General features: G+C 41.1%; 1 protein-coding gene across 1 annotated transcript; it reads right to left on the bottom strand.

The window, feature by feature from the left end:
* Nucleotides 1-981: 981 nt before the first annotated feature.
* Nucleotides 982-20,082, bottom strand: LOC118368070 (A-kinase anchor protein 12-like). The gene is made up of 4 exons (XM_035751817.2): nucleotides 19,619-20,082; nucleotides 8,682-8,781; nucleotides 2,338-8,423; nucleotides 982-2,226 (listed from the first exon to the last, which is right to left on the bottom strand). The coding sequence occupies exons 1-3, from the start codon at nucleotides 19,733-19,735 to the stop codon at nucleotides 2,377-2,379; spliced, it is 6,264 nt and encodes a 2,087-aa protein (XP_035607710.1). The 5' UTR covers nucleotides 19,736-20,082; the 3' UTR covers nucleotides 982-2,226; nucleotides 2,338-2,376.
* Between the last annotated feature and the right edge of the window lie 3,042 nt (nucleotides 20,083-23,124).

The raw sequence follows: 23,124 nt of genomic DNA, 5'->3' as shown, positions 1-23,124 counted from the left end.
TACAAAAGTATCTATATCCACAGTAAAAAGGAGTCATATATCGACATAACCTGAAAGGCCGCTCAGCCAGGAAGAAGCCACTGCTCCAAAACTGCCATAAAAAAGCCAGACTACGGTTCGGAACTGCACATGGGGACAAAGATCATACTTTTTGGAGAAATGTCCTCTGGTCTGATGAAACAAAAACAGAACTGTTTGGGCATAATGACAGTCGTTATGTTTGGAGGAAAAATAGGAGGCGTGCAAGCCGAAGAACACCATCCCAACCTTGAAGCACCGGGGTGGCAGCATCACGTTGTGGAGGTGCTTTGCTGAAGAAGGGACGGATGCACTTCACAAAATAGATGGCATGAGGCTGGAAAAGTATGTGGATATATTGAAGCAACATCTCAAGACATCAGTCAGGAAGTTAAAGCTTGGTTGCAAATGGGTCTTCCAAATGGACAATGACCCCAAGCATACTTCCAAAGTTGTGGCGAAATGGCTTAAGGACCACAAAGTGAAGTTATTGGAGTGGCCATCACAAAGCCCTGACCTCAATTCTATAGAAAATGTGTGGGCAGAACTCAAAAAGCATGTGCAAGCAAGGAGGCCTACAACCTGACTCGGTTACACCAGCTCTGTCAGGAGGAATGGGCCATAATTCACCCAACTTATTGTGGGAAGCTTGTGGAAGGCTACCCGAAACGTTTGACCCAAGTTAAACAATTTAAAGGCAATGCTACCAAATACTAATTGAGTGTATCTAAACTTCTGACCCACTGGGAATGTGATGAAAGAAACAAAAGCTGAAATAAATCATTCTTTCTACTATTATTCTGACATTTCACATTCTTAAAGTAAGATGGTGATCCTAACTGACCTACATTTTTACTAGGATTAAATGTCCGGAATTCTGAAAAACTTTGTTTAAATGTATTTGGCTGAGGTGTATGTAAACTTCCGACTTTAACTGTATATGACAAAACAGTTGTGCAAATGTTTAACATCGTAATAAAAAGATTAGCATTTTATTTTATTAACAGCTTTGAAATATAAAAATGTTCATGCAACTCTTATGTTTTGCATTTAGATATTAGTTAATATTACATTAACTGGAATATATAATTTCTACAAAGGTTATCAGGTTTACATCATTTGTTACAAGAAGTAAAGAGAAAAACAATACACATACACACACATTGAAACTATTGCAAGGATAAAAACAAGCTGCCATCATGACATTGCATTAAGCATTCAATAAGGCTATGTTCTGCCATAGTTTTCAAATCTGAAATTAAACTTACCAAATATATTTGTAGTTATAGACAAACAAAGCCAGTTTGTGTGACTTGTTAACAAAATAGCTTTACATATATGTTCACAGGCAAAGAAATTAATACACAAATATAGTTTTGTCTTTCAGATGCAACTAGTGATAAAATATGCGTTTTGTATCAGTATTTTGGTCTGTGTCAACTAACCATTACAGTGCATAGTTTGCAAACTTTGCATATAGTAATTCAACTATATAATTCCATAAGATGATGAAGATCAATGGCAATGTTTTGAGGAATGATCTCATTCATGCAAATGCAATGTGATAAAAATTCTAGTCACTATACATCTCTGAGCAAATGTTATATTACCGGCATGTGCTGATTTGAGCAAACATTTATTGTCTGGCAGAAGACTGATAAAACACAGAAAGATCCCGAACAAATCTACATACCTGTGTATCTAATCACAGTTTGTCTTTGCATTCTTTTGGTGAGCAGTGGGTAAATATGTTCTGTGTTGAATGTAATGTGACGGTATTATATGTTTATACAAATAAATGTTAGACTACTGTTCAATCCACAAATTACAATTTGAGTAAAGAAAATTAAACTCAGATACGCTGTGTAAAATAAACTTATCTGATGCAAAGGGAAGGACAAATTGTCTTAATTCAAACATAAATAATAAATACATTATCATACCTCCAACTTCCGATAATGTGACATAAAAAGGAACAAGAATTGTATTCAAAGAGGTACAAGTACTTAACAGACATACCGATATAATAGCATTGCAACTAAAGTGAATGTATTCAAAGAGCTGAAGAAGGTCTCTAGATGCAAAGGTGTGCTTGGTAATGGAAGTCAGGATGGATGCAGCTTTACCTCCGTTGTGGGGGGTCATCATTCGTGTATGGACTTCTACCTTCTCTTTCAGGGGTTCCTTGGTAGTCCAGCACTCTTTCAGCTTGTTGAATGAAAAAGGACAGAAACAATTCAGGAGGACATTATTTCAGTATACTCCTTCAAGTACTTAAAACCAAAAGTAATATAACGAGAAATAAAAGGACTGACTTACCAGTTCATAATACATCCGTTTGTTGGAATGGCTGAAGTCTTATTTGTTTTCACTTATAGATTGAAAGCTCTGAGGCTCGAGTGCAATATCAAAGACCTCTTCACTGATCTGCAGCGTCTCCTCTACTCCTCCACCTATTGTGTTGCTCAGAACTTCTAAGACATGGGATTTTACTGTGCCAAAATCTTCCTCAGCATCGAGCCACACTTCTTGGTCATTCTCGTCCTCTGTGTGTAGGATAGACTCTTCTGCATTCATCATTACCTGTTCTGCTTCAGGGTTTGAGGAGCACACCACTAGTTCAGTTCGGGTATGCAGTGGTGCTGGAGTCGCAAGCAGTGGTGCTGGAGGGATATGCAGTGGTGCTGGAGTCGTATGCAGTGGCACTGGAGGGGTATGCAGTGGCACAGGAGGTGCAGTGTCATCTGTTTGCTCAATTTGACTGACTTCACAAAGTTGAGTACATTCCATTGATTCTGTTGGAACACAGTCAGTATTCACAGCACTTTTTCCAGTAGTACTTAAAATTTCTATTGATTCTTTCAGACAGATATCAGTGTTCACTGCACTAGTACTTGGAGGTGGCCAAATAGCAAGTGGTGGTGAATCCAATCCCGCAGACACCACTCCAGCGTCTCTGGGTTCAATGTGAAGATGGATATGGACATGGGATTCAATAGATAATCTCTTTTCAAATGATTCAACTGATTCCTTTGCTGATTGTACTACCATTCCAACCAGTTCTTTCTCATGCCCACTGGTAGAGTCTGAATCTACTTCGGACGCAATAATAAATTCAGCCTCCGTTGCATAAACTTCTTGCATATTTGACTGCAAACAGGACTCTACAAATGTATTGGGAACTATGTCATCTTTGTCAACCTCGAAAGTAGACTCTGCAAATGTCTCCGGAGTTGTTCTATCCTCACATACTGTATCAACTTTGAGAGAAATTGAGGGCTCAGTTTCTTTGTCTGAAGGTTTGTGCGCATTTCCCTGAGTATTAAGTTCTACGTAGTTTTCAAACAAGTGAATTTTATTTTGCACCTGTGCAGCTACACCTGTACATCCTTGAGCATCTGTAACTGCCACCACTGGTATACCCTCTGGTGATTTAGAAACTTCGGCTTCACTCGTTAATTCCATTTCAGCCTTTTCATTTGATTGTGGTACAACATTGGAGTCAGCTTCTGAGAAGTTCTGCTGTACATGTTGGAGTATTTCTTGAGTTATAATACTGCTTTCCTCTTCAAACATGGCCTCTCTAATATTCTCAATGGCATTCTCACCCTCTCCTTTGTCCTCCATTTTGTCACAAATGTCTATGACTTCCATAACATCGGTTGAAGAAACCACCTCAAGTGCTGTCTCCAGAATCGCTTCAGCTGTCCCAATCTCAGCATTTGCATCCGTCACTTGCACTTGGATCTCATGACCCTTGACATCAGTTAAGACCACAAAAACTGCATCAACAATTGCTTCGCATGATTCAATCACTACATCCATCTCTTGTACTTTGATCTCATGATCAGTGACATCAGTTAAGCCAACTTCAAGCACATTCTCAATAATTACTTGAGCAGACTTTATCTCTGCATCCGCCACTTGTACTGTGATCTCGTGATCATCAGTTGAGCCCAACTCAAGGGTTGTCTCAACATGTGCTTCAGCTGATTCAATCTCAGTGTTCACCTGTTGTACTAGAGTCTCGTGATGATTGACTTCAGTTGAGACTACCTCAAAAACTGCATCAACATTTGCTTCAGCTGATTCAATCTCAGCGTTCACCTGTTGTACTAGAGTCTCGTGATCGTTGACATCAGTTGAGCTAACTTCAAGCACTGTTTCAATAGTTTCTTCAGCTGACTTTATCTCTGCATCCGTCACTTGTACTCGGATCTCAAGACCATCAACAAACTGTGCTGATGGCACATTCTTCCTCACAACCATGTCCCCTTTCTTTAGTGTCTGAACCATAGAAGAGTCTACAAGTGGGCTTAGAGCACCCACACGATCCATTTTCTCTGGGGATTCTACTTCAGGTGCCACTATGCCAATCAAAGATTCCAAAACATTTGATGATTCTAACTTCAGAACGTCAGGCATTGCAGTAGCGACATCTTGAACATCACATGTGATTGTTTCTGCAACTGGTGCATTCTCCATGTCTGCAGAATCCTCCGAAACATCCATGAATTCCTCTTTTTCTTCTTTAAGAGTGATCTCCGTGAGAGCCTGTGTGAAAACAAGTTTGTCTGTAACCGACACTTCCAGGCACTCTGTATCAGGCTGTGGAGTGTCTTCTGCTATGGCCTTTCCTTCAACCTGAGCTACACCCTCTTCTGAATTAACAGTGGCTACAAGTACTGGTCTTACCTCTTCTAACTCGTTTACCAATTCTGTTTGTTGGTCCTTTTCAATTTCTATATGCATAATTGGAATTGATTCATCTTCAGTTTTGTGTACCTCATCTGTAGTGATTCTTGCAGCACCAGACTCTTCAGTTTCCTCAGGTGCCAACTCTGTGGGTACTACCTTTCTGACTTCTAATGGACACTCCACCACATGAGTCACTGGGCTTTCATCAACAGCATCTATTTGTTGCGACTCTTCACCTGTGCAGATTGTAACTGCGTCTGATTTTTCATGAGCTCTCAAAACTGTTGCTTCCGTCTCTTTTGGTGTCTGTAATATTTGTGGAGAAACTGAAACGGTAACTGCTTCCAAGTGCGGGTCTTTTGTAATTACCGATGAGAGAGTTGGGGTTCTGTTAATGGTTTCAACAGCCTCATGCAGAAGTACCTCTGTGTCTTTCAACTCGTATTCTGCAGGCACAGGCGTTGTGTTGCCTGATGTTTTGGGAGACTCCTCTGTCAGCTGTGACACTGCTGAAACCATTTCTGTTGATTCATCATCTAGAGGTTCTGGGGCAGTGACTGCTTCAGATGTCAACTCGATTAGGTCCTCGGCTATGGTATCGTCTCGAGTGGCTTCTTCAGCAGTGGACACTTGTGTGGCAATGGTCTCCTCTATTACGCCTTCCTCAGGTATATCACTGAGTTGCTGATGTTTACTTATGAATTCCGTAAGGTCCTCGAAGTCTTTTGTAGCAGTGGGGGATGTTGATGGGGCCAACTGCTCCACAGTATCTTTGGCTTGAGCCTTCTCTGCTTCAGTGGGCAGGGTGTCTTTGGGTATGGCCGATTCGGTGACCAGCCTAGAGACATCTGGGTGGGTTATTTCTTCTGTAATGTGTAATGGAGTTTCAATAACAGCCTCAGTTAATATTATGTGTTTCTCTCCTAGGTCTTCTGCATCAAACTCGGACATGGGGACCACTGCTGGTGTTTCAGAGTCCTCCTCATCATCCGATCCAACACCTTTATCTGCCTCGTCAGAAGATATTGGTTCCTGCTTTCCTCCATGCTTTTGCTTTTTGCGTCCAGGGATGAGTTTCTTTAGAGAAAATGAAGACTCCTCTTTGGTGATTTCGCTGTCAGATGCCACCTGCTCTGGTGAGCTAACTTTGCTGGCCTCCTCGGTTTTTGCCTTCCTATTTGAGGTGACCAGTTTTTTAAGGGATTTCCATGTTGACCCCCCTTCACTCCCTAAGGGACTTACAGCCTCTTCAGGGGAAGAGGTCAAATGTTCATAACCTCCCTCCTGAGAACTGTCCAGTGGAGACTCTACAGTGTTTCCAGGTTCACTTAGTGTTTCACCTTCATTCATGGGTGCTTCCTCTTCTGAGTCAGATGTTTTTCTTCCCCTCCTCTTTGCAGATCCACATAGGAGGGCCTCCCAAGAAACAGATATTTCTACTTTCTTTTTGGTCTCTTCTGTGAAACGTTCTAGTACCTGCTCTCCTTCAATTTGTTTTGGCTCCTCATGTGCTAACTCATCCTCACTCTCAGAAGATCTTTTGGGACATCTTGTGGGCGTCATTAGCTTTTTGAAAGAAGTCCAGGTGCCATCCTTTTTCCTTTCACCGTCAGAGGTTACATCACTATCTGATTCGTGGCTTGACCCTAACAGAGCAGACATTTTTACCTGCTCTGCTGCTAATTCTTCTGTTGAAGAGGCAGGATGTTCTCCTCTCTGATACTCCTCTGACTCTGTGGATGACAGTAAATCCTCAGTGACATGCTCACCAGACCTGGTCAACTCATCTGATTTCTTGCCTCTCCGCTTCCTAGAAAGCTTCTTCAAACCAGCCCCATATAAGAGCTTCCTGAGTGGACTTCCTTGGTTTTTAGCTTTCTCTTGTGAGCTAAGAAGTTCAGCTTCATTTGAGATAACTGTGTGGAATTCCAAAGAAGGAGACTGCTCTTCTTGGACGGGACTTCCTTGGCTTTTAGCTTTCTCTTGCGAGTCAAGATGTTTGGCTTCATTTGTTTCAGCTTCATTTGAGGTAACTGTCAGTAATACCTCAGGAGCTGGCTCCTCTTCAGGAACATGTTCTGTAACTGTGACGAATCCCCATGAATGAAACTGTCCTTCAAGACTTTCCTGGCTTTTAGCTTTCTCGTGAGAGCTAAGTTTGTCTTCATTTGTTTCAGCTTCATTTGTTAAAACGGTTAATAATCCCAAAGAAGGAGATTGCTCTTCAAGAATATCCTGGACTGAACTTCCTTGACTTGTAGCTTCCTCTTGAAAGCTAAGAAGTTCAGCTCTATTTGAGATAATTGTCTGTAATTCCTCAGTAGCTTGCTGTTCTTCAAGGACATCCTCTCTGTTGTCACTAGTTTTAGGGACATTACTCACCATCAGTTCAGGGACATTGGATGTCTCAGCCATCAGGGAATCTGTTCCTGTCTCTTGAACTTCATTCTCATTTTGTTTCCCCTCAATGACCGGTATTGTCTCAACATCTGGACTGATCTCGTCTTTTGTTTGTTCTTGCTCAAGACCAGCTTCCTCTGGTGTGTTTACATACTCCTGTTTGTCAATGCTTTGCAGTTCGTGTTCTTTCTCAACAGTTTCGTCTTTGGGCGTTTCCTCTCCTAAATGTGTTTTCTTTTTCTTTAAACCAGCGAAGATTCCCGTGGTGAAAAACTTCTTAATCGGGGATATAATTTCTTCTTCAACATCCGGAATGGTTGGTGCTGGTGTATCTGTCTCTTCAGTAGGGATGACTTCCTCCTTGACTTCGTCCTTGGGTTCCTCATCGACTTCTTCCTTGGTTTCTGTCATGGGTTCTTCCTTGACTTCTTCCTTGGGTTCCTCATTGACTTCTTCCTTGGGTTCTGTCTTGGGTTCTTCCTTGACTTCTTCCTTGGGTTCCTCATTGACTTCTTCCTTGGGTTCTTCCTTGACTTCTTCCATGACTTCCTCCTTAGGTTCCTCCTTGGATTGTTTCATGGGTTGCTTGACCTGCTTGTGTATTTTTCCTGTCAGGAAAAAACGTTTAAATGGAGACATTTCCTCAACTATAGGAATGGGTGTGGGTGGGGCCTCTCCCTCTGCCTGTGCCACTTCTTCAGGTGTTATTTCCTCCTTTGATTCTATCATTTCAGTGGTCTGTTCCTTGGTGGTTTCATTATGGAACTCTTCAAATGTGAGGTCCGTCATCGTAGGGTGAGAGGTAGAATCATCAGCCGGTTCCACTGGTGAATCAGCAACAACGTTGTTCGGTGCTTCGTCAATATTTGCTTCTATTGTATCATCTACAAGCTCTGGTGTATGGCCAGCACATTCTTTTATCGTATCATCAGTCAGATCCTCAGGTGTGCTCTGCCCAGTATTCTCCTCAGCATTATCTATAGTGGTCTCCTCTGTATCCTTGCTGTCTTCGGGAGTACGTGCTTCGCCCTCTTCTTTCATAGGGCTCACTTCTGGTATTGTGTCAGAGTCTTTTTTCAACGTGAATTTTAAACCAATTGAACTGAAGAACTTTTTAAAACTATCATTGACTTCATTCAATTTAACTTCTGTTTCAGTCTCATTTGTTGATGCTTCGTCGTCTACATCCGGTGATTCCTTGTCATCACTGTCTGTGTTTTCCAGAGGAGGTACCTCCTCTGTGAGAGTCTCTATCATCTCCGGAATGTCCTCTTTCTGAGAAACGATAGATGAATTTGCCTCATCAACTGTAATGAGAAACAAATATGCATTACTCAAAACTGTTCAATTGCGGGCTAATTGCCTGATTCATATGAACAGCTAATAATTATAAACTACTTAACTCTTTACAGCCCCCTATAAAGCTTAATGTGAAGTGTTAACCAATATCATAACATTGTAAAAACTTGAGGAAACAATTGAACTCTTTATCAAGAAACCAAAAGCAAATCCTTTCTCATACAGACACACACAAACTAACGCTCTTCCAAACTGTGATGACTCACCCTCTGCAACGACTCCATCGTCACACAGGACATTGACCTCCTCAGTCTTGTCCTCTGCTTTTTCACTCAGTCCGGAGATCTGTCCATTCTTTTGGAGTAACTAAAATGGAGAAGGGAACATTTTAGATATACCAGTGCATTTGGAAAGTATTCAGACTAGAGGTCGACCGATTATAATTTTTCAACGCCGATACCGATTATTGGAGGACCAAAAAAAACCAATACCGATTAATCGGACGATTTTTATATATATATTTGTAATAATGACAATTACAACAATACTGTATGAACACTTATTTTAACTTATTTTAACTTAATATAAATAAATTCAATTTGGTCTCAAATAAATAATGAATATGAATAATGGGAGTTGATAGGCTTGAAGTCATAAACAGCGCAATGCTTGAAGCACAGCGAAGAGCTGCTGGCAAATGCACGAAAGTGCAGTTTGAATGAATGCTTACTAGCCTGCTGCTGCCTACCACTGCTCAGTCAGACTGCTCTATCAAATCATAGACTTAATTATAATAACACACATAAATACGAACCTTAGTTCATTAATATGGTCATATCCGGATACTATCATTTAGAAAACAAAACGTTTATTATTTCAGTGAAATACGGAACCGTTACGTATTTTATCTAACGGGTGGCGTCCATAAGTCTAAATATTGCTACATTGCACAACCTTCAATATTATGTCATAATTATGTAAAATTCTGGCAAATTAATTACGGTCTTTGTTAGGAAGAAATGGTCTTCACACAGTTCGCAACGAGCCAGACGGCCCAAACTGCTGCATATACCCCGACTCTGCTTGCACAGATCACAAGTGACACAATTTCCCTAGTTAATTAAAATAAATTAATGTTAGCAGGCAATATTAACTAAATATGCAGGTTTAAAAATATATACTTGTTTATTGATTTTTAAAAAGGCATTGATGTTTATGGTTGGGTACACATTGGTGCAACGACAGTGCTTTTTCTGCGAATGCGCTTGTTAAATCACCCGTTTGGCGAAGTAGGCTGTGATTCAATGACAAAATAACAGGCACCGCATCGATTATATGCAACGCAGGACAAGCTAGATAAACTAGTAGTATCATCAACCATGTGTAGTTAACTAGTGATTATGTTAAGATTGATTGTTTTATATAAGATATGTTTAATGCTAGCTAACACCTTACCTTGGCTCCTTGCTGCACTCACATAACAGGTAGTCAGCCTGTCACGCAGTCTCCTTACGGAGTGCAATGCAATCAGCCATAATTGGTATCCAAAAATGCAGATTACCGATTGCTATGAAAACTTGAAATCAGCCCTAATTAATCGGCCATTCCGATTAGTCAGTTGGCCTCTAAATTCAGACCCCTTCCCCTTTTCCACATTTTGTTACGTTACAGCCTTATTCTGAGAAAAAATAAGAATCCCACACACTGCTCTTGGTAGTATCACTGCTCTTGATAGTATCACTGCTCTTTAATAAGCTTACATATCGGCCTCACAACCTTTGTCAGAGCTTTACATTGCAGCCTTATACTAAAATGTATTTTTTTTTAAACATTTCATCAATCTACACACAATACCACATAATGTCAGAGGTGAAAACAGGATTTTAGAATTTTTTGCAAATGTATTAAAAATAAAAAACAGATGCAGTCCACCTGTGGTAAATTCAATTGATTGGACATGATTTGGAAAGGCACACCTGTCTGTATAAGGTCCTACAGTTAACAACGCATATCAGAGCAAAAACCAAGCCATGAGGCCAAAGGAATTGTCCGTAGAGCTCCGAGACAGGATTGTGTTGAGGCACAGATCTGGAGAGGGGTACCAAAAAATTTCTGTACCAAAAAATGTCTGCAGCATTGAAGGTCCCCAAGAACTAAACTAAACTGAGCAATCGGGGGAGACGGGCCTTGGTCAAGAACCCGATGGTCATTCTGACAGAGCTGCAGAGTTCCTCTGTGGAGATGAGAAAACCCTCCAGAAGAGCAACCATCTCTGCAGCACTCCACTAATCATGCCTTTATGGTAGAGGGGCCAGATGAAAGATTAACGGAGGAAAGTACAGAGAGATCCTTGATGAAAACTTGCTTCAGAGGGCTCAGGACCTCAGACTGGGGTGAAGGTTCACCTTCCAACAGGACAATGACCCTAAGCACACAGCCAAGACAACGCAGGAGTCTCTGAATGTCCTTGAGTTGCCCATCCAGAATCTGGACTTGAACCGGATCGTACATGTCTGTTGCGGCCTGAAAATAGCTGTGCAGCGACGTTCCCCATCCAACCTGACAGAGCTTGAGAGGATCTGCAGATAAAAATGGGAGAAACTCCCTAAATACAGGTGTGCCAAGCTTGTAGCGTCATACCCAAGAAGACTCGAGACTGTAATCACTGTAAAGGGTCTGAATACTTATGTAAATGTGATATTTCTGTTTTTGGTTTGTCATTATGGAGTATTGTGTGTAGATGGATGCGGAAGGGAAAAAACTATTTAATAAATTTTTAGAATAAGGCTGTCATGTAACAAAATATGGACAACGTCAAAGGGTCTAAATACTTGTCAGGACGTTGCCGTCTGTGGATACAGCAAGCCCCATCCCCCTCTCCCTGTCTCCTACACACAGGCTGCTGTGGTCAGAGAGAGGTTGTAAATTCCAGGAGGAGATTATCCCCTCATGGCCACAGGATAGAGACAGAGTGAATTTTCATAGAGAACAAAGGAATTTCTTCCACCTCACAGAACGTGAGGTCCGAACAACATTTATGTTCCGGAGAAGGTGGGATATGCTTAACACCCCGGCAGTCCTACAATCTAAGCTAGATGCCCTCAATCTCACACAAATCATCAAGGAACCCACCAGGTACAACCCTAACTCTGTAAGCAAGGGCGCCCTCATAGACGTCATCCTGACCAACTGGCCCTCCAAATACACCTCCGCTGTCTTCAACCAGGATCTCAGCGACCACTGCCTCATTGCCTGTATCCGCTACGGTGCCGCAGTCAAACGACCACCCCTCATCACTGTCAAACGCTCCCTAAAACACTTCTGTGAGCAGGCCTTTCTAATCGACCTGGCCCGGGTATCCTGGAAGGACATTGACCTCATCCCGTCAGTTGAGGATGCCTGGTCATTCTTTAAGAGTAACTTCATCACCATTTTAGATAAGCATGCTCCGTTCAAAAAATGCAGAACTAAGAACAGATACAGCCCTTGGTTCACTCCAGACCTGACTGCCCTCGACCAGCACAAAAACATCCTGTGGCGGACTGCAATAGCATCGAACAGTCCCCGCGATATGTAACTGTTCAGAGAAGTCAGGAACCAATACACGCAGTCAGTCAGGAAAGCTAAGGCCAGCTTCTTCAGGCAGAAGTTTGCATCCTGTAGCTCCAACTCCAAAAAGTTCTGGGACACTGTGAAGTCCATGGAGAACAAGAACACCTCCTCCCAGCTGCCCACTGCACTGAGGCTAGGGAACACGGTCACCACCGACAAATCCATGATTATCGAAAACTTCAACAAGCATTTCTCAACGGCTGGCCATGCCTTCCGCCTGGCTACACCTACCTCGGCCAACAGCTCCGGCCCCACCGCAGCTCCTCGCCCAAGCCTCTCCAGGTTCTCCTTTACCCAAATCCAGATAACAGATGTTCTGAAAGAGCTGCAAAACCTGGACCCGTATAAATCAGCTGGGCTTGACAATCTGGACCCTCTATTTCTGAAACTATCTGCCGCCATTGTCGCAACCCCTATTACCAGCCTGTTCAACCTCTCTTTCATATCGTCTGAGATCCCCAAGGATTGGAAAGCTGCTGCAGTCATCCCCCTCTTCAAAGGGGGAGACACCCTGGACCCAAACTGTTACAGACCTATATCCATTCTGCCCTGCCTATCTAAGGTCTTCGAAAGCCAAGTCAACAAACAGGTCACTGACCATCTCGAATCCCACCGTACCTTCTCCGCTATGCAATCTGGTTTCCGAGCCGGTCACGGGTGCACCTCAGCCACACTCAAGGTACTAAACAACATCATAACCGCCATCGATAAAAGATAGTACTGTCCAGCCGTCTTCATCGACCTTGCCAAGGCTTTCGACTCTGTCAATCACCAGATTCTTATCGGCAGACTCAGTAGCCTCGGTTTTTCGGATGACTGCCTTGCCTGGTTCACCAATTATTTTGCAGACAGAGTTCAGTGTGTCAAATCGGAGGGCATGCTGTCCGGTACTCTGGTAGTCTCTATGGGGGTGCCACAGGGTTCAATTCTCGGGCCGACTCTTTTCTCTGTATATATCAATGCTGCGGGCGATTCCCTGATCCACCTCTACGCAGACGACACCATTCTATATACTTTCGGCCCGTCATTGGACACTGTGCTATCTAACCTCCAAACAAGCTTCAATGCCATACAACCCTCCTTCCGTGGCCTCCAACTGCTCTTAAACGCTAGTAAAACCAAATGCATGCTTTTCAACCGATCGCTGCCTGCACCCGCATGCCCGACTAGCATCACCACACTGGATGGTTCCGACCTTGAATATGTGGACACCTATAAGTACCTAGGTGTCTGGCTAGACTGCAAACTCTCCTTCCAGACCCATATCAAACATCTCCAACCGAAAATCAAATCAAGAGTCGGCTTTCTATTCCGCAACAAAGGCTCCTTCACTCACGCTGCCAAGCTTACCCTAGTAAAACTGACTATCCTACCGATCCTCGACATCGGCGATGTCATCTACAAAATCGCTTCCAACACTCTACTCAGCAAACTGGATGCAGTTTATCACAGTGCCATCCGTTTTGTCACTAAAGCACCTTATACTACCCACCACTGCGACTTGTATGCTCTAGTCGGCTGGCCCTCGCTACATATTCGTCGCCAGACCCACTGGCTCCAGGTCATCTACAAGGCCATGCTAGGTAAAGCTCCGCCTTATCTCAGTTCACTGGTCACGATGGCAACACCCATCCGTAGCACGCGCTCCAGCAGGTGTATCTCACTGATCATCCCTAAAGCCAACACCTCATTCGGCCGCCTTTCGTTCCAGTACTCTGCTGCCTGTGACTGGAACTAATTGCAAAAATCGCTGAAGTTGGAGACTTTTATCTCCCTCACCAACTTCAAACATCAGCTATCTGAGCAGCTAACCGATCGCTGCAGCTGTACATAATCTATTGGTAAATAGCCCACCCATTTTCACCTACCTCATCCCCACAGTTTTTATTTATTTACTTTTCTGCTCTTTTGCACACCAATATCTCTACATGATCATCTGATCATTTATCACTCCAGTGTTAATCTGCAATATTGTAATTATTCGCCTACCTCCTCATGTCTTTTGCACACATTGTATATAGACTCCCCTTTTTTTCTACTGTGTTATTGACTTGTTAATTGTTTACTCCATGTGTAACTCTGTGTTGTCTGTTCACACTGCTATGCTTTATCTTGGCCAGGTCGCAGTTGCAAATGAGAACTTGTTCCCAACTAGCCTACCTGGTTAAATAAACTGGGTGTTCCCAACTAGCCTACCTGGTTAAATAAAGGTGAAATAAAAAAAAAATAAAAAAGGTATAAACGATCGATGTGAGTGAGGATGATACTGTTTGCAAAATTTTAAAGTGATTTTGGACTGTTTAAGAATCCAGCTTCAGAACTGGTCTGTTTGGTACAGGCCCTTTTTGCAACTCCTGAATGCAACTCATGGGAGACAATACGACCACATTACCATAACGCTGCTTATATAATAGCCTCAGATATGAGGTTTACATCTATTTGTTGTATAAGATGAATGAGTGAGGATGATACTGTTTGCAAAATTGTGTAAAGTGATTTTGGACTGTTTAATGAAGGAAACTACAATTCCCTTTTGAGTTTAACTAAATCAGAGGACCGCCCATGAGCCCAGTAGGGTCGGGCATCCTGAGACAGGCCCTTTTCTGCAACTCCTGAATAAAACCCCAACTTTGAGAATTTCTCAACAGACCATGTTTCCCTAATTACGAGAGGACAAAGGTTGCAGACCAGACTGCTGAATCTTTTAACCATCCCACTTGGTTAAACACTTAGACTATCGATACTGACAGAATAAGATCAAGTCTTTGATATTAATTACTAGTCTGCAGCTAGGAATTCGGTATCATTGAACGCGAAGAACGACAACCGCCGACACATCTATCCATAATAACATGAATGAATGTCACTCTGAACTATCCATTCTAACCACGACAGAGAGGGAGGACAAACTCTCCAACAGAAACTAACTTTTCAGCAGAGACCCCGACGACACACTGAGCGTAAATATATATTTTGATTGCAATTGTTCGCGAATGAGTGAGCGTTCATGTGCAAAGGATTAGTATTTCAATTGTTATAATTATCAACTGTGTGTTGTATTATCTCAGTCGACCCCCACTTCCCTTTTGTACACCAAGCCGCCATGCCGGTTTAGGCCACTAGGGCACATTCCCCTATCATTTCTTTAACCATATTTACTTTGTTTGTTTGTGTGTGCACTTCTGTGATTCTTTAGTTAGTTAATAAATAAATGATTTAAGACAATTGATGTATGGATGACTCATAGTGAAGACTGGGTTCGTGCAGATAAACAACAATTTACGACGTTTGGACTGAGACTAACGTGAGATAAAATAAATAAATAATTAACTCAGAAGACTATTGATCAGATTTGAAAATATCTGGAAAGTTATATTAGGAAAATTATAACTTTGTAATCTGAATATTTTCCTTGGTCCCCCGACTTCCTAGTTAATTACAGTTACATGATTAATCAATTTAATCGAGTAATACTAATTACAGAGAATCTTTGATAAAAACTAAAAGTCTTCATTTAATGATAGTAAAGACACGACAACCTTATACACAACATAGCTTAAATGTATGAGAAGTCACTTTGCTCAGTCATATTTCCCTTGGGAGAAAGGGGGGACAGCATGTTATCTTGTAAAACGATGTATTGCTTTTAACTCAGGAACCAGGATGTCCTCCATGAAGTTTTGCATTCTAGAAATCTGATAATTTACCTCCTCAGACAAGTGATATTGGAAAATGTGGGTTACTAACGGGAACAACAGTAACTTTTGTGCTGTGTTGAGATTAATTTTGAGGAGACACCTACAGTATGATGCTCGCCATTCTATGACAGCTAGACAACGATGAACTAAGCAAATGTGCATGGGGGGTGTCATGGGGGGTGTCAAATTAAATTAAACAATGAAATGTTTCAGTCGCCATGTTGCATCACTGTTTGGGGATCCAGTCACTCAATTCATGCATTTGTTTTGACCTTGTTGTCCTGCTGACCTATAACATTATAATAACATTGTAATGAGAAAATATAACATTCATTTATTTCTATAATATGGTAATGTGTGATGCTTGCTACACTGTTTTTGGACCAATATGCATGAGACAAGGTGCAAAATAAACATTGCACATTGGTTCTTCATTTCATGACATTGCTTTTACATTGTGACATAATCGCGTGACTTTTACTGACAGACTGAACAACCCACAGCTACTTTCCCTGTTTTTGCCGTCAGTCTTCACTGAGTAAAGCAAAGTGAAACCTTCTACAGACTAAGTACCTCTTCAGGTTCTGTCCTAAATGGCACCCTCCTATTCCTTATTTAGTGTATTACTTTTGACCAGAGCCCTATGGGCCTTGGTCAAAACTAGTGCACTAAATATGGAATAGGGTGCCATTTGGGATGCATACATTGTCTATTTATAGAGAAATTTGGCTCAGTTGGCTGAATCATAGCTGCTGCTGACTCATGATTTTATCCATCCCTGCTGTGGAGTGATCCTCTAAAACAGCATATACTCACTCACACACAGAGAGAAAGAGAGAGAAACCCACTAAAATGCTCTTAGGACAAAACCTGCTGTCAGCAACAAAGCCGTTGCTGTTGTTTACATGTAATTCCTTAAAGAATATCGAAATTGGTCATCAAATCAAAACAAAAGAGAGTAGAAGTGATCATGTTCGGTAATAACTTATCGTGAATATGCATTGATTAACTATTTATCAGTGTTCACATACCAACCAAAAAAAAACAAGTATTGAATTATTTTATTTATCAACGTTTGTTAAGCATTTATAAGCATGCTCATTTACACATGCACATTTAGAGGAATTTATAACAGCTTAGTCACGAAAGTTACAAGGTGTAACAAAAGTATTTATTTATGAATTTGAGTCCCCAAAGGCACAGCTAACAGACTTCCTGCACATCCACAGCAGAGTTCATCATGTCTTGTTACAGTATGTAGATAATCAATGTAGCTCTACACAGAGTGCAGATAAGGTCAAATTATATATCTCTCCCTTCCGGGACCCAAGCTTAACTTAGATACATCTAAGAATTAAAGGTCATCATTCCACTAGTAGCGTTTTCTACTGGAATTCTATTATATGGTCTCCAGCAACTGAAACAATATGGTAGAAAAACTGGCCCATGATAATGCAAAAAATGTACTTTCCAATGACACAGAAGATGGTCTATCTCTTTACCAGGTTAGTCCCACTGAGGATGACATATTTATCCCAGGGAAGACCTGGCTAAGAGGCAACGTAATAATATCAACACACAATCAAAAGCCAAACATTAACTTGCAGAGAAGCGACAAAAAGGGTAGTGACACAATGTGTGATGGAATTACTTGTTCCTTTTATTTCTTATTCATATTCGTAATTTTTAAAAATGCATTGTTGGTTAGGGGCTTGTAAGTAAGCATTTCATCAGTAAGGTCTACACCTGTTGTATTCGGCGCACTGTGACTAATACAATTTGATTTGAATGTGAACAGTCAGGTCCCTTACAGAGCTGTAATGTATTCCCCTGTCTTTGACCAGGCCTATTGACTTGAAGTCATAGGTCGCCTAATAAGATCAATAAAAATAATCTATGGTCATAGAATTAGGAATTGGACTATTAGAATGGACATGAACCTTCTTATGATGGTATAAAGATCAGCCATTGTGGTCAGGGAGTTGGTCAACCATGGTTTGCCAGTGCTGTGATAAGATATTGTGTAAAATAACATAATAGCCCTACAGCTTTAGAGGAATGATTCCATAAATGTTTCAAATTAACTGCCAATATGCCAACATTCCATTCAAACAGTGCAGTCAATCCACAGCCACACACTGGGTCAAATACTATTTAATAGGATCTCTATGGTTATGATAGCCTATGTATTGTGAGCATTATATTGACTCCATGTTATTGGAGGTAGCCTAGGAATTAAGAAAGTCTATAGAAATAAACAAAAGAATAGCCTACGTGTACTATATCTAGTCATATCTAGAACCAAAAATAGAACACATTTTACAATGGAGATACACTACATGAATCAACGTTTGTGGACACCTGATCGTCGAACATCTCATTCCAAAATCATGGGCATTAATATGGAGTTGGTCCACCCTTTGCACTAGATGTTGGAAAATTGCTGCGGGGACTTGCTTCCAATCAGCCACAAGAGCATTAGTGAGGTCGGGCGATTAGGCCTGGCTCGCAGTCTGCGCTCCAAGTCATGCCAAGGTGTTCGATGAGGTTGAGGTCAGGGCTCTATGCAAGCCAGTACAGTTCTTCCACACCGATCTCGACAAACCATTTCTGTATGGACCTCACTTTTTTGCATGGGAGCATTGTAATTCTGAAAGAGAAAAGGGCCTTCCCCAAACTGTTGCCACAACGTTGGAAGCGCAGAATCGTCTAGTATGTAATTGTATGCTGTAGCATAAAGATTTCCCTTCACTGGAACTAAGGGGCCAGAACCATGAAAAACAGCCCCAGACCATTATTCCTCCTCCATCAAACTTTACTGTTTGCACTATGCAGTGAGGCAGGTAGTGTTCTCCTGGCATCCGCCAAACCCAGATTAGTCCGTCGGATAGCCAGATGGTGAAGCGTGATTCATCACTCCAGTGTGCTTGTGTGGCCTACCACTTCGCGGCAGAGCCGTTGTTGCTCCTAGATGTTTCCATTTCACAATAACAGTAACAACACTTAGAGTTGAACGGGGCAGCTCTAGCATGACGGTGCCACGTTGAAAGTCACTGAGCTCTTCAGTAAGGCCATTCTACTGCCAATGTTTGTCTATGGAGATTACATGGCTGTGCACGTCGATTTTATACACCTGTTAGCAACGGGTGTGGCTGAAATAGCCGAATCCACTCATTTGAAGGGGAGTCCACATACTTTTGTCTATATAGTGTATATTGTATAATCTCAGATTTTAAAACGTCTTCTCTTTTTAGTCATGGATATGGCCAATATGTATCCTGGAAACATAATAGTTGGATAGTTTCCAATCGTGAACCATTTAAACCTTTGCATTTTATATAGGCCTATTTCCTGTGTCCAAAATACAGTACTTTAATTAATTCAAATAATTTGGAATGCAGTGGAATACTTAGCAGATAAAACCAATACTGTATCAACTGCAACTGGTTGTGTTTTTGTTCAACTAAATATTTGGCACTGGGGCTCACTCACTTCAATCAACTGAATGACAAGCCTTATCACTGCAGCCCGACCAGAATAACACTTCACAGACAGTTGAGAAGCATCCCCTCATTATTGTTGTGGGTTTAATTATCGATAGAAGCCTTTCACTAAATACCAGGAGACATAAATACATTATCTGATTAAAATAGGCTAATAATGACCGACCATTTGATAAGAATAAATAATAAGATACATATATCATTAAATGAATGTAACAGTGTGTTGATTGTTTATGCAATCCTCTGTCCATTCCTTTAAAACACTCCAAAAATCCCACTGTTGCTATTTAGGGATATAAAGTCTACAAATTGATGATGCTGTAGATAAATAAATATGTTTCCCGTTGGTTAGTTATTAATACATCAGTCTGCTATAATTTATTGTATTACCTTCGCATCAATACTCTCGCCATCCTGGACATTGTTCGCACTTTCCTCATTCGCCACAGTGTCCCCGTCCTCGCTCTTGCTGCTACCCTCCGGCCGCGTAGATTCAGTCGCACCCATGATCAGAACTATAGCGGATCTCGCTCCTGTCCTGTGTGAGTTGATGCCGACGTCAATGACACTGAATATAGCCAAAAATGAAAACAGCAGCAAAAGCTGTTGGGTATGATAGCTCTGACGCTGTGGCTTTCAAATGGTGCAGTCCGGCCCTCTTGTAAACTATTTGAGAAAAACACCCTCCCCGTTAACACATGTAGCCTACGACTCAGTACGGCACGCCTTGCCTTGCTGCATCAAGTCTTATGAGTGCAGACAGACTGAGAATCTGTCCTGGGATGACTATTGCAACAAGCATATCGGGCACTGGCAGAGAGGGCCAATCGCACGCAGCTATCTTCCATTTAAGACGGGCTCTAATACTCAAATAAATTCAATCAAGAGCTCCATTTAAAGGTGAATATTTGAATCTGATTCATACACGTACCTCATCATTATAAACTAGGCCTATATACACTCCCCATTTAAAGGTGTCATTAGTATTTTCGACACTTGTATATTTATTAAAGTAGTCAAACGTTTCGTATTTGGTCCTATACTAGCACGCAATGGCGACATGAAGCTTTTGACTCTACACACTTGTTGGATGCATTGCAGTTTGTTTTGGTTGTGTTTCAGATGACGTTGTGCCCAATGGAAATGAATGGACAATAATGTTTTGTGTCACGTTGGAGTCACTTTTCTTGTAAATAAGAATATAATATGTTTCTGAACACTTCTACATTAATGGTGATGCTACCAAGATTGCAGATAATCATGATTGAATCGTGAATAATGAGTTAGAAAGTTACGGAGGCATAATGATCATACCCCACCCAACATTTAACACAACATGAACATGGACTGTCTGTTTTAGTAACATCAGAATTTGGAAACTGCAGTCACCATTGAGTATTTACGTTTTGAAGAAAATAACCTGTGTGGGTTTTTTTTCTTGAACATAAACTAGAAAAACTAGCTTTTCCTTAGAAATGGAAAGTGTGATATTTATATGGGACTGTTATTGACAACAAACCATTACATTTTCATGTGAAATGATTGTAATTTTGTAACAAAATTGTAGGATGGCATTGTGAATATTAATGTCATTGGTCCAAGTTACTTAAGAGAGCAATTCTAATTGAGTTGTCAGGTTGAAAAGCCAAATGGGAAGAATGGCAAGGGTCGACACATTCAGTAGAAAGACTCTGGTCCCATCCAGGACAGTCCTTCTTAATGGATGGTTTATCTGTCGAGGGAAGCTGACAGCTCTAGGATTATTCTCTCCTCTTAGTTTCATCCCAAACTAACATATTTAAATCATCTCTGCTCATTAGCTAACACAGCCATGATGATGCACTTGGAAAAAAACTTCAACGACAAAAGGACCGTGTGTAAAGAAATGGGTTTGTATCCCAATGGGAACTTATCCACTTTATAGGCCACTACTTTTGACCAGAGCCCTATGGATGCACTACATGGGATAAAGGGTGCCATTTAGCCACAGTCATAAAAAGAGTAAGAATTTTGCTCCTCTGAAAAAAAAGACGTAATCCAAATCAACTGACTGGTCAAGTGTTATTCTGGAGACGAAGGAACAAACTTCATAATGAGATTTTAGGATTAAACGGGCATGTGAATGGAGCACCACGAGCAAGCAGGGTAGTAAACAACCCAACCACACAGTAGAACAAGTTTGAAACGGTTCTCTCATTTCGCCTGCCTTCCAAGGACTTCTCAGATAATTCAATGTTCATGAGTCTAACTTCCTGAGCAGTGAATTTCAAACACAGATTCAACCACAAAGACCAGGGATGTTTTCCAATGTCTCGCAAAGAAGGGCACCTATTGGTATATGGGTAAAAAAAAAAAAAGCAGACATTGAATATCCCTTAGAGAATGGTGAAATGATTAATTACACTTTGGATGGTGTATCAATACACACAGTCTCTACAAAGATACAGGCGTCCCTCCTAACTCAGTTGCCAGAGAGGAAGGAAACCACTCAGGGATCTCACCATGAGGCTAATGGTGACTTTAAATCAGTTACAGAGTTTAATGGATCTGACAGGAGAAAACTAAGGACGGATCAACAACATTTACATTTTACATTACATTTGAGCTATTTAGCGGACGCTCTTCAGATAGCTAGATGGGACAACCACATACAGTATCACAGTCATAGTAAGTATATTTTTTCTCAATAAAGTAGTTATCACTACTACAAAATAAAGACATTTCAAAACATGCATCCTGTTTACAATAAGGCTCTAAAGTAAGACTGTAAAAAATGTGGCAAAGACAATAACTTTATGTCCTGGGTACAAACCGTTATGTTTGGGGCATATCCAACACAACACATTACCGAGTACCACTCTTCATATTTTCAAGCATGGTGGTGGCTGCATCATGTTATGGGTATGCTTGTTATCGGTAAGGATTAGGGAGTTTTTTTTGTATAAAAATATATGGAATAGAGCTAAGCACAGGCAAAATCCTAGAGGAAATCCTGGTTCAGTTTGCTATCCAACAGACACTGGGAGACAAACTCACCTTTCAGCAGGACAATAACCTAAAACCATTTTTAGACAGTTGCTAATCAAGGAAGTAATAATCATGTAATAACCATGAAACAAAGTTATAACCAATAGCCATGTGTTGAATGCAGCATAAAAGCAGTAGTCATCTCATCTTGAGCCATTTAGCGTTATTACACTGACTAACTATGGGAAGCTTCATTAAGAAAAGCAACAAATACACTTTTATAATGCAGAACAGAAGCCTTTGGAAAGTAGTGGAGCGCAGAGATTTCTCTGAACATATGACAAACCTAAACGTTAATTCAATAGAAGGTCCCAGAAACACACTGGTGTTGCTGTGCTGTAGATCCGCATGCTAAGCTAATGGGATGAGTTAATTAGCTTATAGCTAGCTTCAAGCTAACTGAAAACAGCTGATGTTTTCCCCACTGATTACAGCGTTATAACCACCTTACCTTTAGGGTGTCAAACTCAGAGGGCCATACTGAACATTTGTTATATTTTATCATCATCAAAATGTACAAAAAATAAACCCTCTTTCCATTGTTTTTGGAATTTTCTATGCTGCCTGTCAGTTTCAATTTGGTTTTAGTTTTTTAAATGTAGATTGAATTTGTTTTATTACTCAAACAACCCGCCGGCCGCATTGAATCAGCCCTCAATATATAGTACCTAAACACGTCTAACTATCCGTTGGATATTTGGAATAAGATTATGGTGTCACATACTTTCTCAACATCAGTGGATGCTGCTAAGGCTTCATTGCTTTACTGTGGTAGCTAGTAAAAGCATTTGTGATTGGCTTAATGCATTTATGTCTTTGAGAAATTCCCATAGAGGAGGCAGAGCCTATAGGCCATACAGTTTACTTAG

This window comes from Oncorhynchus keta, chromosome 35, assembly GCF_023373465.1.
Source record: "Oncorhynchus keta strain PuntledgeMale-10-30-2019 chromosome 35, Oket_V2, whole genome shotgun sequence".
In the NCBI taxonomy this organism is placed as follows: Eukaryota; Metazoa; Chordata; class Actinopteri; order Salmoniformes; family Salmonidae; genus Oncorhynchus; species Oncorhynchus keta.
The sequence above is the reverse complement of the archived record's forward strand: the minus strand, read 5'-3'. Positions and strand labels throughout refer to the sequence as shown.

Excerpts from the sequence above, each read along its gene's own strand:
- LOC118368070 (XM_035751817.2), bottom strand. The coding sequence starts at position 19,735 with ATGGGTGCGACTGAATCTACGCGGCCGGAGGGTAGCAGCAAGAGCGAG. Across the intron at positions 8,782-19,618 it reads GCGAGAGTATTGATGCGAAG|TTACTCCAAAAGAATGGACA; the intron begins GTAATACAATAA and ends TCTCCATTTTAG. Across the intron at positions 8,424-8,681 it reads CGATGGAGTCGTTGCAGAGG|TTGATGAGGCAAATTCATCT; the intron begins GTGAGTCATCAC and ends TTCTCATTACAG.